This window comes from Thamnophis sirtalis, unplaced genomic scaffold (assembly GCF_051295495.1).
Source record: "Thamnophis sirtalis isolate CommonGarterSnake01/CBP01778 unplaced genomic scaffold, rThaSir2_p1.2 scaffold_1, whole genome shotgun sequence".
Classification (NCBI taxonomy): Eukaryota; Metazoa; Chordata; class Lepidosauria; order Squamata; family Natricidae; genus Thamnophis; species Thamnophis sirtalis.
This window is the reverse complement of record NW_028261381.1, coordinates 183,633,108-183,647,603: the sequence shown is the minus strand read 5'-3', so window position 1 is coordinate 183,647,603 and position 14,496 is coordinate 183,633,108. Positions and strand designations below refer to the sequence as shown.

Sequence of the window (14,496 nt, the reverse complement as noted above, 5' to 3'; positions counted from 1 at the left end):
AGATAAATGCATGCATGCATACAAAATTATTTATATACCAACATGCATTATATTTCAGAGAGAAACAAGATTGCAGGGAACAGAACAGTGTTATACATATAAACCGGATGGGAAACTCACAGCTGGAATGTTCATTTCTTTTGAATGTCTAAGGCAGTGTTTCTCAACCTTGGCCACTTGAAGATGTCCGGACTTCAACTCCCAGAATTCCCCAGCCAGCATTCGCGTATAAACAATTCAGTGTCTAGGACAGTGTTTCTCAACCTTGTCAACTTGAAGATGTCTGGACTTCAACTCCAGAATTCCCCAGCCAGCATTCGCTGGCTGGGGAATTCTGGGAGTTGAAGTCCGGACATCTTCAAGTGGCCAAGGTTGAGAAACACTGTCTTAAGGGGCTGAGAAGGGCGAGGACCCCTTGCCCACCCACAGCAGGGGAAGAAGCTCTTCGGCTGCCGGGTTCTGCCGGCCTCCTGAAAACGGATGGAAGCTGCATCCTCTTCAGGCTGTGCGGGTTGCCCAGTACATTTAAGTCTTCCTCTTACGACAGTTCACTTAGCGTCCATTTGAAATTACAGCCAGCGGCATTGCAAAAAGACTTACGACCATTTCCCTCACCTATGACCGTTGCCGCAACCCCTGTGGTCACGAGATCGAAATCCGGACACGGTGACTGGTTCGTACTTACGACGGTCCCCAGCAGCCCAGGTGTCACGCGATTCCCTTTTGCGACGTTCTGACAAGCCAAGTCAGAGGGGAAGCCAGACTCACTTAACAACCACGTGACTCACCTAATGGCAGTGATTCATTTAACAACCGTGGCAAGGAAGGTGGTAAAACTGAACTGTTTCAATAAGAGGAATCAAGGGCGGCTTCTAACAAAGTCATTTTTTAAAAATCTTCCATCTGAGGTCGTGTTCCTCACCCTTGGTGACTTGAGGATGGGAAGCCTTCAACTCCTAAAATTCCCCAGCCGGCATAAATTCTGGGAGCCGAAGTCCACCCATCCTCAAGGGGCCCGAGAACTAGGAACTGGTTTTGGCTGCCTTTGCAAATTTCCACTACCAGCAGCTTATATTGGGATTCCTGGATTGCAATAATAAAGAGGTTGCAATGAGGGTGAAGCAATTAAAACAGGTAACAACAGAGGGAACTAAAGTTTGCAGCTTGAAAAACAAGAAATGCTGGTTCCAATAAGAGTGGATGCAAAAATACGTAAAAGCAAACGGGACGCATTTAAAAGCGTTTCTGATTCATTTTCCAGGAAATCCAGCGTAATATTAAATTATTATTTAATAATAATAATTAATAATAATGCTGGGTTTAATGTGACTGGAGCTTCTGAAACTTATTAAGGAATCTGAATTCTTTTATTAGGTGTCACTAAATCGGCCAGTTCTCTTTTATCACATTTAAAAAATAAAGAGATGAAATTGGGTATCAGCTCTTGTGAGTGAGCCAATCCTGTCCGAACCCATTCAAGAAATAGGACGGGGTGGGAAAAGAGGCGGGAGAGTTGGGATTCTAGCCAATCACCTCCGATTGGATAGGCTAGCAGCCCATCAGGGCGGTGACGTATTACCGCGGCCTGCCAATGAAAACTCCGAGGGAAGCTTCAAACGCCGGGAACAAGATGGCGGCGCCGTGTTGGACTTCATGGCTTTGGAAACTCTATGGCCACTGACCACCGAACGAGATGAGTTCGCTACGCCGGGCCGGGACGCGCTGACGCGATCGGCCTCGTCCGCCTCACGACCGACTCAGCGGACCGACTTCCCCCGTTCCCCGTCTCCGGGAGGCGGTATAAGACGCCGCTCAGGCCGCTGGGGGAGAAGTGCGCATGCGTGCCCGCGACTGCCCGGCACAGGTGTGCCTCCCTTCCCCGCGGCCGCCCCCTTGCGGCGCCATGGAGCACAGCGCTTCTCAGCTGGCGGCGCGGCTCTGCCGGGCTCTGCGGGGCCAGGACGACGCGTAAGTGGCCCGTGGATGCGGCTCGCGTGGCTTCTGCGGGTTTTGCAATGGGAAGAGCGGGTCTCCGAACAGGAGTGGGCCAGCGGCCCTCGCCCCGCCCGGAAACTCGCTTTGCCAAGGATTCCCGGGTGCAAAGGCGCTTCCGCCACCTGCACAGGTGTTGCGTTTGCCTGCAGGAAGGAGCCTTGGCCAGCAGGGGTCTCCAACCTTGGCAATTTTAAGACTTGTGGACTACAACTCCCAGAGTTCCTCAGCCAGCTTTGCTGGCTGAGGAACTCTGGGTGTTGAAGTCCACAAGTCTTAAAGTGGCCAACTTTGAAGACCCCCTGGTCTAACCAGAGTTCTTCAAAGTTGCCCACTTTAAGACTTGTGGACTTCCACTCCCAGAATTCTCCAGCCAGCTTTGATAGACCTCTGGTCTTGACCAACCCCCTGCTCAAGCAGGAGACCCTCCCCCATCTCAGACAAATCCAGTCTCTTCTTGAAAACCTCCAGTGTTGGAGCCCCCCCCCCCCCCCCCCGCAGCCTCTGGTGGCCAGCTTGTTCCCCTGGTTAATCGTTCCCACTGTTAGGAAGCGTCTCCTAAATCCCAGGTTGCTTCTTTCCTTGATTAGTTTCCATCCGTTGTTTCCTGTCCTGCCCTCTGGTGCTTTGGAGAATAATTTTCCGAAATGGCACGCGGGGCCATGTTGCCTGGCACGCGGGGCATCGCCTATTCCTCTTCTGGGTTTTTTGGCACGAATGTACGCGCATCGATCAGCTGGCCATTGTGCATAGTCATACACACGCATTGCACACGCGTGCACGACAGTGACCGGGAGTCTCGGTGGACCGTGTGCATGCATGTGCTGGAAACCGGAAGTTTATTTTCTGGCGCGCAAACACCCCCCCCCCCACTTTGGAACTCCTCTTCCAGGTTGCAGGCGTGATGTGTGTGTGTGTGTGCGTGCACTCGGTGCCGAAAAGGTTTGTCATCACTGGCTTAATGTGTCCCTCTGGTTTGGGGTGAGGGAGGAGCTTAGGTTAAGAGCAGGCGTGGCAAACTTTGTCACGTGACCAGTGGTGGGAGACACATTTTTTTTACTGCCGGTTCTGTGGGCGGGGCTTGGTGGGCGTGGTGGGCAAGGCATGGTGGGCGGGGTGTGGGAAGGACACTGCAAAATCCCCATTCCCTCCCCATCAGCTGGACTTGAGAGGCAGAGAGTAGATGGGGGCGCGGCCAGCCAGAAGTGGCATTTGCCGGTTCTTTGAACTACTCAATTTTCCACTACGGAAATTTCTCTAGAACTGGCCAGAACCTGCTGGATTCTGCACATGGCCAGGACTTTCCCCACCCCCACCCCCTTTGCTTAACTGGGCAGGGTCGGGGGGGGGCAGAATCCGTCCCGTGGGCCGTGAGTTTGACCCACTAGGGTTAGAGGGTTAGGCTAAGGAGGATGGGCCAAAGTTGGAGGCGGTGCAGGGCATTTCGGGGGAAGCAGCCCCCCCTCCCTCCCTGAAAAGAGAGCTTCCTTCTTGCATGGGGGGGGGAGGGCAAAGTCATCAGAACTGTAATCCTGCAGCTCTCCTTTCTTGCTGGAATTGCAAGGGCCTTAGAGGGCATGTAGTCGGTCCCACTGCAATATGGCAGCTGTGGGCAACGTTCCAACTTACGGACTTCCGTTCCCAGAATTCCTGAGCCAGCTGCTAAAGTGGCAGCCGGTTCCTCCTCCTCCCCCTCCCCCCCCCAGCCCTTCTGACTTAGGGGGCCTTTGAGAGCTGCATTTTACTGCTGTGTACATTTAAAGGGAGCCTAAAGTGATTCTTAGGGGAGGGGAAGGTGGCCCTGTGCTCCCCTCACCTGCCGGGACCCTCCCTCCTTCAAGCCCCCCTCCCTCTGCTTCCAGGATGGTGGCTGCCATGCTCCGGGAGGGAGCTGACCCCAACCTGGTCCTGCCGGAGGAGGGCGTGGCCCCCATGCACTTGGCTGCCGGCCTGGAGCAGGAGAAGGGGATACGTGGCCTCCTCCACCTCCTCCTCCAGCACGGGGGAGACCCCAACGTCAGGTAGGCGCAGGGGGGCCCTTCCCTCCCTGAGAACACACGGGGGGGTGGGGGGGGTCAGAGTGATGGTGGGGAGAGCAGACCCCACCCCCCACCCCGGCCTGAAAGGGATTTGAGTTGAGCAAAGGCAGGATGGGTCTGGGGGCTTCTGGCCAGGACCAGGGCAGCTGAACCCACCAGCAGAAAGGAAAGGAATAGTAATAGAAGGGGGGAAAGGCAGGGAGGGAGGGGTGAAGGGAAGAGAAGAAGGAAGAGAGGAAAAAAGGGAAGGAAGGAAAGAAAGTAGAGGGGGAAGAGGAAGGGAGGGAGGGAAAGAGGAAAGGAGGGAGTGAGAGGGGAAGGAAGGAAAGGAATCGGGGAGGGAGGAATTAAGGCAGAAGGAGGGATGGAGAGAGGAAAGAAGGAAGGAGGGGGAAAGAGGGGAAAGAAGGAAGGAAGGAGGGGGAAAGAGGGAGGGAGAGAGGAAGAAAGGAAAGAAAGAAAGGGGGAGGGAGGAATTAAGGCAGAAGGAGGGATGGAGAGAGGAAAGAAGGAAGGAGGGGGAAAGAGGGGAAAGAAGGAAGGAAGGAGGGGGAAAGAGGGAGGGAGAGAGGAAGGAAAGAAAGAAAGGGGGAGGGAGGAATTAAGGCAGAAGGAGGGATGGAGAGAGGAAAACAGGAAGGAGGGGGAAAGAGGGAGGGAGAGAGGAAGGAAGGAAAGAAAGAAAGCAGGGGCAGGGAGGAATTAAGGCAGAAGAGGGATGGAGAGAGGAAAACAGGAAGGAGGGGGAAAGAGGGAGGGAGAGAGGAAGGAAGGAAAGAAAGCAGAGGGGGAAGAGGAAGGGAGGGAGGGAAAGAGGAAGGAAGGAGGGGGAAAGAGGGAGGGAGGGAGGAAGGAAAGAAAGAAAGCAGGGGAAGGAGGAAGAAAGGCAGAAGGAGGGATGGAGAGAGAGAAGGAAGAAGAGGGGGGGAAAGAGGGAGGGAGGCTCCTTTTCCGGGAGAAGCATTGGGCTCCAAAAACTTGAAGATGGAAGAGAGGAGGGGAAGGGAGAGAAAAGAGGGAAGGAAGGAAGAAAGAAAGAAAGGGGGAAGGAGATGGAAGAGGGAGGGGAAGGAGGAAGGAAGGAAGATTCTGCCCATGTCCTCTCTTGTCCCAGATCTGGGGAAGGCCTCACCCCCCTCCACGTGGCTGCCTCCTGGGGATGCACCACCTGCTTGGGGCTCCTGCTGGCCGAGGGGGGCGACCCCCACCTCCAAGACCAGGTGGGCCCAAAGGCTTCTCTCCTCAGGAAGGGGAGGGGGGTGGGGGGCTTCCTCCGCCTCCGTTTAGGACGCCTCTGGGGGGAGATTGTGGACTCCGCTGCCCCACAAGCCCTGCGACCGGCAACCCCCCCCCAAAGCATTTAAATCGCTCCATTTAAATCAGGGGTGTCCAAACTTGGGATCTTTTAAGACTTGTGGACTTCAACTCCCAGAATTCCCCAGCCAGCATGGCTGGCTGGGAATTCTGGGAGTTGAAGTCCACAAGTCTTAAAAGATCCCAAGTTTGGACACCCCTGATTTAAACGGAGCGAAGGGGCATTGCAGACCCAGATGGTGGGGCTGGGGGGGCGTGGGGGGAGAGGCTGACTCTGTAAACCGCTTAGAGCGGGCTGTGAAGCGGTCAATAAGTCTTGCCGTTTCCACCCAGCGTCCATCTGAAATTCTGATCGTAAATCCCTTCTCCCCTCCGTCCCCAGTTCCTGATTTCTGCCCCATTGAACAGGAGACCCATTTCTCCCGAGGAGGGGGCTTTGGGGGCGCCTCTGCCCCACAGAGAGTCCCTTCCAGGGCCGACCCTAGCACCAGGGGGGTCTTAGGCTGCAATGCTGGTGGAACTGACCCCTTCCCTGGACTTTACCCAGATCTGGGGAGTTGGGGGGTGGGCTGGAAGGAAGCCCCCGGCAGGGAGAACGCAGGCAGCAGCCCCCCCCCCCAAACTGGCTGATTCTGACTTCCCTTTGTACCTCAGGATGGGAACACGGCCTTCGACCTGGCTGTGGAACATGGGAACGAAACCTGTGTCAACATCCTGCAGGACGCAGAGTGGAACAGCAGCTTCCGTAAGTGTCTGCCCGTCGTCGTATCTCTGAAGACTGCCAGTCATCCACTCTACCTGAAGCTTATAATAAAGGGGGACGTATACTTAATCGTTCCTGTATTAAGTGCAGCTAGAATTGTGTTTTCACAACATTGGGAAAGTGTAGAGATCCCTACGGATGAGAAGGCGGGGAGGAAAACATTATAATGTGCAGAAACGAACGGATTAACATTAGCAATTAAGGAGAAAGAGCAAAGTGAATATTATATGATTTGGGAAGCATTTTGCCAATGGTGGGAGAGAGAAAAAGGAGTTTGGAAAGGAAGAAAGCTAAAAAAATAAGTAGATAATGCACTTAGAGATGTAAATAAGATGAAAACTGTTAGTATGTGTATGAGGAGAATAATGCTTAATGTTAATGTGATATTACTAGAAGATATTAAGAAGAAAAATGGAGAGTTTTAGAAGGTTTAAATGCTCAATATACTGTTTAGGTTTATTAGATTTATATTCCGCCCGTCTCCCAAGGACTCAGGGCGGCGTACAACATTAAAAGAAACACATAATACAAAAGTTTTTAAAAAAAATTAAATAGAATATCCCGAACAAACCCAATTAGAATTGACAATAACATTAAAAAAAAATGAATTAAAATTAACAATGATCAATAATTTGTTTCGTTTTGTTCAGGCCAGGCTGGCTTGCTGGAAAAGCCAACTGATTTACTAAACGTAGGGAAATAATGTTCGTATGAATGTGAAAGATGTGGCCAATGAGAAACGGTGTTGCAAGAGGTGTTTGTGCCCAGGCGACACATGGCATAAAGAAAGACGGGATCTTTATCTCTGTAACTCTTTATCTTTAACTAAAAAATAATAAAGCAGAGAAAAGACTGTCAATCGTCCCAAAGGTGTTTTTTTTTCCCCAAGGGGCAACAGGACTTTCTTAAGTTTTTTCTTGAAGAGGTTTCGCTTTCCGTCTTAAGGAGCTTCCTCTGTTCTGAGGGAATGTGGGAGGATGGAGGGATTTATATTCCTTGCGGTCACCATTTGCACTATTCAGGTGGCCCTCAGGGCCCAGGTAAACCCCCAGGTGGCCTCAGGGACTCCCAGAGAGAGAGAGAGCTGACGACCAGAGGACCAGAAGCAGGGGTGGGTTTCAACCAGATTGCGGCGGTCCCTGTGAACCGGTTGGTTGCCGAACCCGGAAGTAAGTAACTTCCGGGAACGGCGAAGGGCGCGCCCGCCCGCCCGCGGTCCTTACCCGGTTTTGACGAGTTCTGCTCTTCCACGCATGCGCAGGATGCATACAGCGCCTGCGCGATCATCCAGGAGCAGCTGGAGCGTCCGCAGACGCTAGTACGCATGCGTGCACCGCGCGCGTGCATGAGGACGCCACCGGCCCCGTTCCAACCGAACCAGTTGGAACGGGGCGAGAAACCCACCCCTGACCAGAAGGAATATAAATCCTCCCATCCTCCAGTGTTTGGCCAGAACTGAAGAAGCTGCTTGGAGGAGAAACGAAACGTCTTCAAGGGAAAAGAGAGAAAGTCCCGTTGCCTCTGGAAAAAGCACTTTGGGGGTTGCCAAACATAATCTCAACAAAAGGCTTCAAATATTTCTCTCCCCCCCCCCACCCCCCAATCTTTTATGCAGCTCAGCGGAGAGCGGAGAGCTTCCTGTCCACCATAACGGAAGATGCCGGGCAAACTGGGCCGTGTGACTCTCTCCCTTTTCCATCCGATAGACTGCTACTGTCCTCCCTGAAGGAGGCCCGTCTGCACGGGGACCTTCCGCTTGGGGAAGCTGCTCCAAATGGTGGGCCCGGGCCTTGCACCCAGGACCGGTCGGCCTCCTCCTTCCTCACCGAGAACTCCTGGCGGGGCGACACGATTTTGGACCTGTCAGATTTCAGCGTCCAGCTGGCGGTGTCCCCCGAGGCCGTCCTGCCCCCCAGGAATCCAGCCTCGAGTCGTGCCGACGTACAGACCCGCTGGGGTGGTGAGGTGGGGCGCGCTCTGCCGGACGCTGGCGTGAAGCAGTCTTGGGACTTCTGGGCCGCTGCAGAGGGAGGGTGCAGCTCAGCCCCGGGCCCAGACACGGCTCTGCGGGGTCCCTTCCCTTTCGTGGGCTCCGAGGCTCTCTCGTTCGGATCGGACACCGCAGAATCCCCACCGAAGGCCCTGCCCTCTGCCAGCCTCCAGTCTGCCCCAGAAGCGGCCCCACTCCGTCCCCCACCGGGTGCCAACGCCTGTGGGCTTCCCGGCCTCTCAGTGAGGATCGGAGGGGCTGGACGTCACCTGCCTTGGTCACCTGGCTGAGTCCACAGCCGTCTCGGACCTGGGAACGATGGTGGCTGAGCCGGGCTCCGTCCTGGGGGTCAGCGGGACTCTGGACGGATGCTCAGCGAGAGGAAGGTCTCTGGGCAGGTGCTCAGCGGCCAGCACGGAGCGCTATTTTTCGTGCGTGAGTGAATGTTGGCCCAGTGCTGTGGAAGGCCCAGGATACGGCTGCGCTCATGAGTGGGAAGAGGGGAGGGCTGCCCCTAGCGGCCCCACAGGTGGCTGCAACGCCAGCAAGGGAGTTTCGTGTGGTGGGCCTCCCTCCTGCATGGGGAAGTGTCTCTCTGGCCAGAGGACTCCCCCACCAGAGGGGCTGCCCGGATCTTTCCGAAGGGGGCTCCTTGGGAAGGTTCTGCACTGGCGACCGGGGCCCCGCTGAGACTCGGGGGCTGCCTGTGAACGCCAGGGCCGAGGGAAGAGAGGCAGAGACCGAGGGCCTGGGAGGGCAGCTGCCGCGACCGGCTCTCTCGGCAGGAGAGGGGCAGCTGAGCCCGTCCACTCAAGACACCGTCCCCGTCCATTGGCCGTCAGAAGAGAGGAGTCGTTTCGGGTCCGCCTGGGCCCAGCTGCACTCTGGGCGACACAGAGGTGGCCCTGTGGGCCCCTAACAGCGTTGGAGAAGAGCCCCCCAGCACTCTGGATGCCCAGCTGCGGGCGATGATGCTGGCCACCAAGGTCGCCCACTCCCCACTCCCCTCGAATCGGAAATGCTGCCCTGTGGCCCCCTGGCCCCAAAACCCCTCCACGGGGACCCTTCCTCAGCAGAGCCCCAGCGCTTCCTCTCTCTTTGATGAGTCCCTGGAGATGCCCAGGCGCCCCAGGAGAGTCAGGAGGGGCCCCAGAGCGGCTTCACCCGAGGGGCTGCCGCGCTCAGTCGCTCACCTCCCCCGGCCAGAGAGGCAGAGGAGGCGGGGGAGGGCAGGGCTCCCTCGGCCGTTCCCAGCCCTTGGGGCGGCTCCCTGCCAGCTCAAGGGGGGAGGTGGGGCCGGGGGAAGGCCCCTGCGGGAGGGCAGGAGGGGCCTCTGCGGGGGACGCTGCTCAGGGCTACCCCGAGGGTGGGCCCCTGGGTGCCCAGGGGTCTCCGGCCCAGCCAGGGGAGAAGGCCTCCAGGGTCAGTTTCAGCCGGCTGTCTGGGAGGGGCCCTCTGCCACTCGCCCCCCAGGGAGGCTGAGCCCCATTCGCCAGGAGGTGCCGCTGTCGCCAGGGGGCCGCCCCGCGAGCCTGAGTGCCACGGAGCCCGTGGAACACCTCTATGTGGACGAGGAAGAGGGGCCAGACCCTCATCGAACGGCACCTGCCCACCACGGATGACTCTGGCTCAGCGGCTCCGAAGACACCCTCCCCCTCTGCGACTGGCGGGGCGTGGGCCCGTCAGGAGGGCAGCGGGGCAGGCAGGGCAACGGGAAGGGGCCCCCTTGAACCCGGAGCACCTGACCGACCAAGCTCTGGCACGAAAGCTGCGGGAGTTGGGGGCTGACCCGGGGCCGGTGACCCCCCTCACACGGAGGCTGTACGTGCGGCTCTTGGAGAGGCTGAGCAGGGACCCCGAGACCCCCGCCCGGAGGGGCTCTGCAGGTTGGTGCCTCTGGGGAAGCTGGGGGAAGGGACCCTCCTGGGGGGATGAGGAGGGAGAGGGGGAAGGAGAGAGTTTGGAAAGTAAATTGCGGTGGGGGCAAAGTGGGGGAGATGAGTTCTTGGGGGGGTGGGCCGGGGTCTCGAGTGCAAGAGGAGGTCATGGCATTAAGGGAGCAGGAGGGGTGGTGGTCCAGATTGACCCTCTTCTCGGAGGAGCTCAAGATGTGGGGGGGGGATTTGACCCGCCAGAGGCCCCCCCCCGTCCCGGAGGACCCGCTCCTCCTCGGAGTCCTGGACTGACCCTCCCCTGTACTCAGCCACAGCCGAGCTGGACTCTGCCCTGCGCACCTACCGCATCCCCGCCTCCAAAGCCGACGAGATGGCTCTGGCCGCAGAGTTTGACCAGCCGGACAAGAGCCGGCGGTGGCGGGAGGGGCTGCTCAAGTCCAGCTTCAACTACCTGCTGCTGGACCCCAGGTAGGAGGAGGAGGAGACCCTCGGAGGCAGCAGGGGGCTGGGGGTGGGGGGGAACATGGCTGTGGCTGATGGTCTCGTGGCTCTTGCTCTTCCGCAGGGTGACCCAGAACCTGCCCGCCCGCTGCCAGCTGCTCAGCTCGGCCGAGGCCTTCCGGACGTTCGTCCGTGCCATCTCTACGTGGGCAAGGGGACGCGCGGCAGGCCCTACCGCCACCTCTACGAAGCCTTGACCCACCACCGGGAGGGCCAGGGGAAGCCGGCAAGACAGTGGGTGGGTGGGGCTTAACAGCTCTGGGACCTTCTGAGGAGGGGTTTTCATCAGCCTCCTCCTCCTCCTCCTCCTCCTCCTCCCCCCCTCCTCCTCCTCCTCCTCCCCTCCCCTCCTCCCCCTCCCCCTCCTCCTCCTCCACCTCCCCCTCCTCCTCCTCCCCCTCCCTCCCCCTCCCCTCCCCCCTCCTCCTCCCCCTCCTCCCCCTCCCCCTCCTCCCCTCCTCCTCCTCCTCCTCCCCCTCCCCCCCCCTCCTCCTCCTCCCCCCCTCCTCCTCCCCCTCCTCCTCCTCCCCCTCCTCCTCCTCCCCCTCCTCCTCCCCCTCCCTCCTCCTCCCCCTCCTCCTCCCCCTCCTCCTCCTCCCCCTCCTCCTCCTCCCCCTCCTCCCCTCCTCCCTCCTCCTCCCCTCCCTCCCCCTCCCCCTCCTCCTCCTCCCTTCCTCCTCCTCCTCCTCCAAGTGTGGAGCTTCCAAATTCAGGAGGAGTCTAGCTTTGATCCCCGGAGGTCGGTCTTTGGCTGCTTGGTATTGAAACCTTCGACTGCCTGGCTAAGTGGGGGTTGGATTGCAAACCCCAGAATTCCTGCGTCTCCCCCCCCCAACCACCAGAACTGATGGGAGTGGGGGGCTGCAATTTGGGAGCCTGGATTTGTCTGTCCATCTTGGCGGCCCCCCTCCCCTTTCACCCGGGTCTCCCTCTGCCCTGCAGGTCTCCTCCAAAGTCCAGCACATCCTGGAGATCTGGGCGGGGGGCCAGGGGGTCGTCTCCATGCACTGCTTCCAGAACGTCGTTCCTGTGGAGGCTTACACCCGCGAGGCCTGCATGGTGGACGCCATCGGTAAGGGCTCTGGGGTGTGTGTGTGGGGGGGGCACAGAACACGGGGAGGGCCTCCCTCTTCCTTGCAGGATCCCTTCTTCCTGGGTGGGGGGGGGGATGTCTGAACCCCATGGACTTCAGTTCCCAGAATCCCTCAGCCGGGCGTGCAACCTTGGCCCCTTCACGACTGGTGGACTCCAACTCCCACAATCCCTCAGCCAGCATGGCTGACTGGGGGTTCTGGGAGTTGGAGTCCACCCATTGCCAAGGCGCTCAGGTTGGAGACCCCTGTTCTAATCCCAGCCCCCGCCCAAGGCAGAGTGAGTTTCATCCATTATTCTTTAAACATCTGACCACATCTGCTCCAGCCCTCTCCCCCCCACTCCTGAGACCCTCCTGCCCCAGGCGTTGGGAGAGTGGGCATTTGGCGGTGGGATTGCAAGACCTTTCTCTCTCTCCTGCCTCCCAGGCCTGAAGATGCTGACCAATCAGAAGAAGGGGAATTACTACGGCCTGGTGGCCGGCTGGCCGATGAAACGCCGGAGAAACCTGGGGGTCTTTCTCCTCCACCGGGCTCTCCGGATCTTCCTGGGCGAGGGCGAGCGGCAGTTGCGGCCTGCTGATATCTGAAGTGGCCCTTGAGCAGAGGGGCCCCTGGAGGGCCTCTTCCCCCCCCCCCCCCCAAGCAGACCCTCTGGGCCTGGAGTTCTTCTGGGAGGCTCAACCAATCCCTCCTTCGCACAATCCAGAATCCCAGATTCCGGAATCGCTCATCCCCCAGCTCCTGCGCTGGACGCTGAGCGGAGATGGAAGGCTGCACCCGTGTTCGGAAGTGACTTGGGGTGACCTGCAGGAGCCCTGCTGGGTGCTGGCACGCCTGGTGTGGGCAGGGGTCCCAGTGGCGTCCAGTCAGGTGGTGCGAGAGGGCCTCCTTCCGCAGAGTCGCAGGGCGAGGCAGTGGTGGGGCTCAAGGACCTTCCCAAGCAAGAGAGGAGCAGCTATGGGCTCACCCCCCACAACCCTCCGTCCCTGGGGGACCCTGGGAGGGGTCTTCCTGCACCTTAAGAAACGCCAGTCGCCTCTTCTGGGAACGAAGGTGGGACCCTTTTTATGGGGGGCAGCGGGGGCTTGTTTTAAAATTCGGGGACTGCACTGTGTTTTTAAAGATTTCTCCTTTTGCCTCTCCCCTGGGACTGGGGGCATTAAACGAGATTATTTTGGGATGTGACGAGTGGGAGCTGGATTCCTTGGGTCCTTCTTGAAATGGGGAGGGGGTGCAATTAAGGAAAGGATTAGCAACATCTCTCTTTACCGGCAGTCCTCGACATACGATCAATCGCTTAGTGCAGTGTTTCTCAACCTTGGCCACTTGAAGATGTCCGGACTTCAACTCCCAGAATTCCCCAGCAGTGGTTAGGACAGTGTTTCTCAACCTTGGTAACTTGAAGATGTCCCGACTTCAACTCCCAGAATTCCCCAGCCAGCGAATGCTGGCTGGGGAATTCTGGGACTTGAAATCCAGACATCTTCAAGTTGCCAAGGTTGAGAAACACTGGCTTAGTGGCTGTTACGGGTTCTGACGAACACTCCTCCCCCAAAACGTACTTAGGGCTGGGATTCAAAGTTCTGACGAAGGGCCACCCGCCCCCCTCCCTCATCCTGTAACCGCATTTTGGGCCTTTGTGCAAGTCCCTTTAATTTACCGTCCCTCTCAGACGAAATATTTACTTCTTTATTAAATTTATTTCCCGCCTTTCGTCTTTGTTTCTACTGCGGACAATGGACTCGCTTAATGACGGCAATCTTCACTTTACAGCTGCCACAGTTGCTTTACAAAAAAAAAGTTGTAAAATTGGGTCGGCCTTGACTTAGGACCGTCCTGACAGACGACAGAAACCCCGGGGTCATAATTTGAGGACTAGCAAAGTCTCTTCTTGAAAGACCTCCAACGATGAATCTCTCACAACTTCTGGTGGCCAGCAGTTCCACCGGTTAATTGTTAGGAAGTTTCTCTTTCATCCAGATTGCTTCTCTCCTTAGTTAGTTTCCATCCATTGCTTCTTGTCCTGCCTTCGGGGGGCTCTTTGGAGAACAGGTTGACCCCCTCCTCTTCTTTGGGGCAGCCCCTCAAATATTGGAAGGCTGCTCTCCTGTCTTCCCTGGTCCTTCTTTCTCTCGCCAGACCCAAATCCTGCAATCTTCCCGGCCTTTAATCACCTTAGTTCAGACTTTAAGACTTGTGGACTTCAACTCCCAGAATTCCCCAGCCAGGCTGGCTGGGGAATTCTGGGAGTTGAAGTCCACAAGTCAGTTCCCAAGTTTGGACCCCCACCCCACCCCCGCCTGAGTTGCTATTCTCTGCACTTTTTGCAAGAAGAGCCCCTGTTATCTGTTCAGCTGTGGAGCCGTTGAATCTTCTCCCTGCAAATGTGGCCCTCCATCTTTTTCAGCCCCTGGGGGGGGGGCTTCCTGGGATGGGAGTGGGGGGTGGTCTACTTTCTATGGTGGGAAAACAGGAGGGGGGGGATTGTACGGAGTTAGATGCTAGGTAGCCATAACAACATTCTTTCTAGAAAGCCAAGTCATCATCCTTTGTCTCTGCCCTGCCCTCTGCACCTGACCGGAACAGGATGGGGGGAAGCTGCCAGCGTGGCAGTGGGAGATTGGACCATGGGGTGGCTTGTGGGTGGGGGTGGGGGGCAGGATTTATTTATTTAGTTAGTTAGTTAGTTAGTTAGTGAATTTATAGGCCGCCCAATCCCGGAGGACTCTTGAACTTTCACTGGGTGGGGAAAACCGGGAAGATTTCAGATTTGGGTTTTCCAGATGTGCCAACATGTCTCTCTTCATCAATGGGGACTTTGAGGAATCCCTTTGCCTCCGACTCTGATTTAATTTTGGGTGCTATTTGGGACCCCTGAGATTATTGTTGTAATGTCTGCCAGTGTTCC

At 57.3% G+C, this 14,496-nt stretch overlaps 1 protein-coding gene across 1 annotated transcript; it reads left to right on the top strand.

The window, feature by feature from the left end:
* Nucleotides 1–1,903: 1,903 nt before the first annotated feature.
* On the top strand, nucleotides 1,904–12,642 carry ANKLE1 (ankyrin repeat and LEM domain containing 1). Its single transcript, XM_087706068.1, is given in 15 exon segments — nucleotides 1,904–1,968; nucleotides 3,855–4,013; nucleotides 5,146–5,251; nucleotides 6,000–6,090; nucleotides 7,724–8,308; nucleotides 9,423–9,548; nucleotides 9,551–9,678; nucleotides 9,680–9,722; nucleotides 9,725–9,769; nucleotides 9,772–9,984; nucleotides 10,302–10,461; nucleotides 10,559–10,632; nucleotides 10,635–10,731; nucleotides 11,442–11,566; nucleotides 12,015–12,642. Coding segments are annotated over 15 exon segments (2,178 nt in total). The 3' UTR covers nucleotides 12,176–12,642.
* The last annotated feature ends 1,854 nt before the right edge of the window (nucleotides 12,643–14,496 follow it).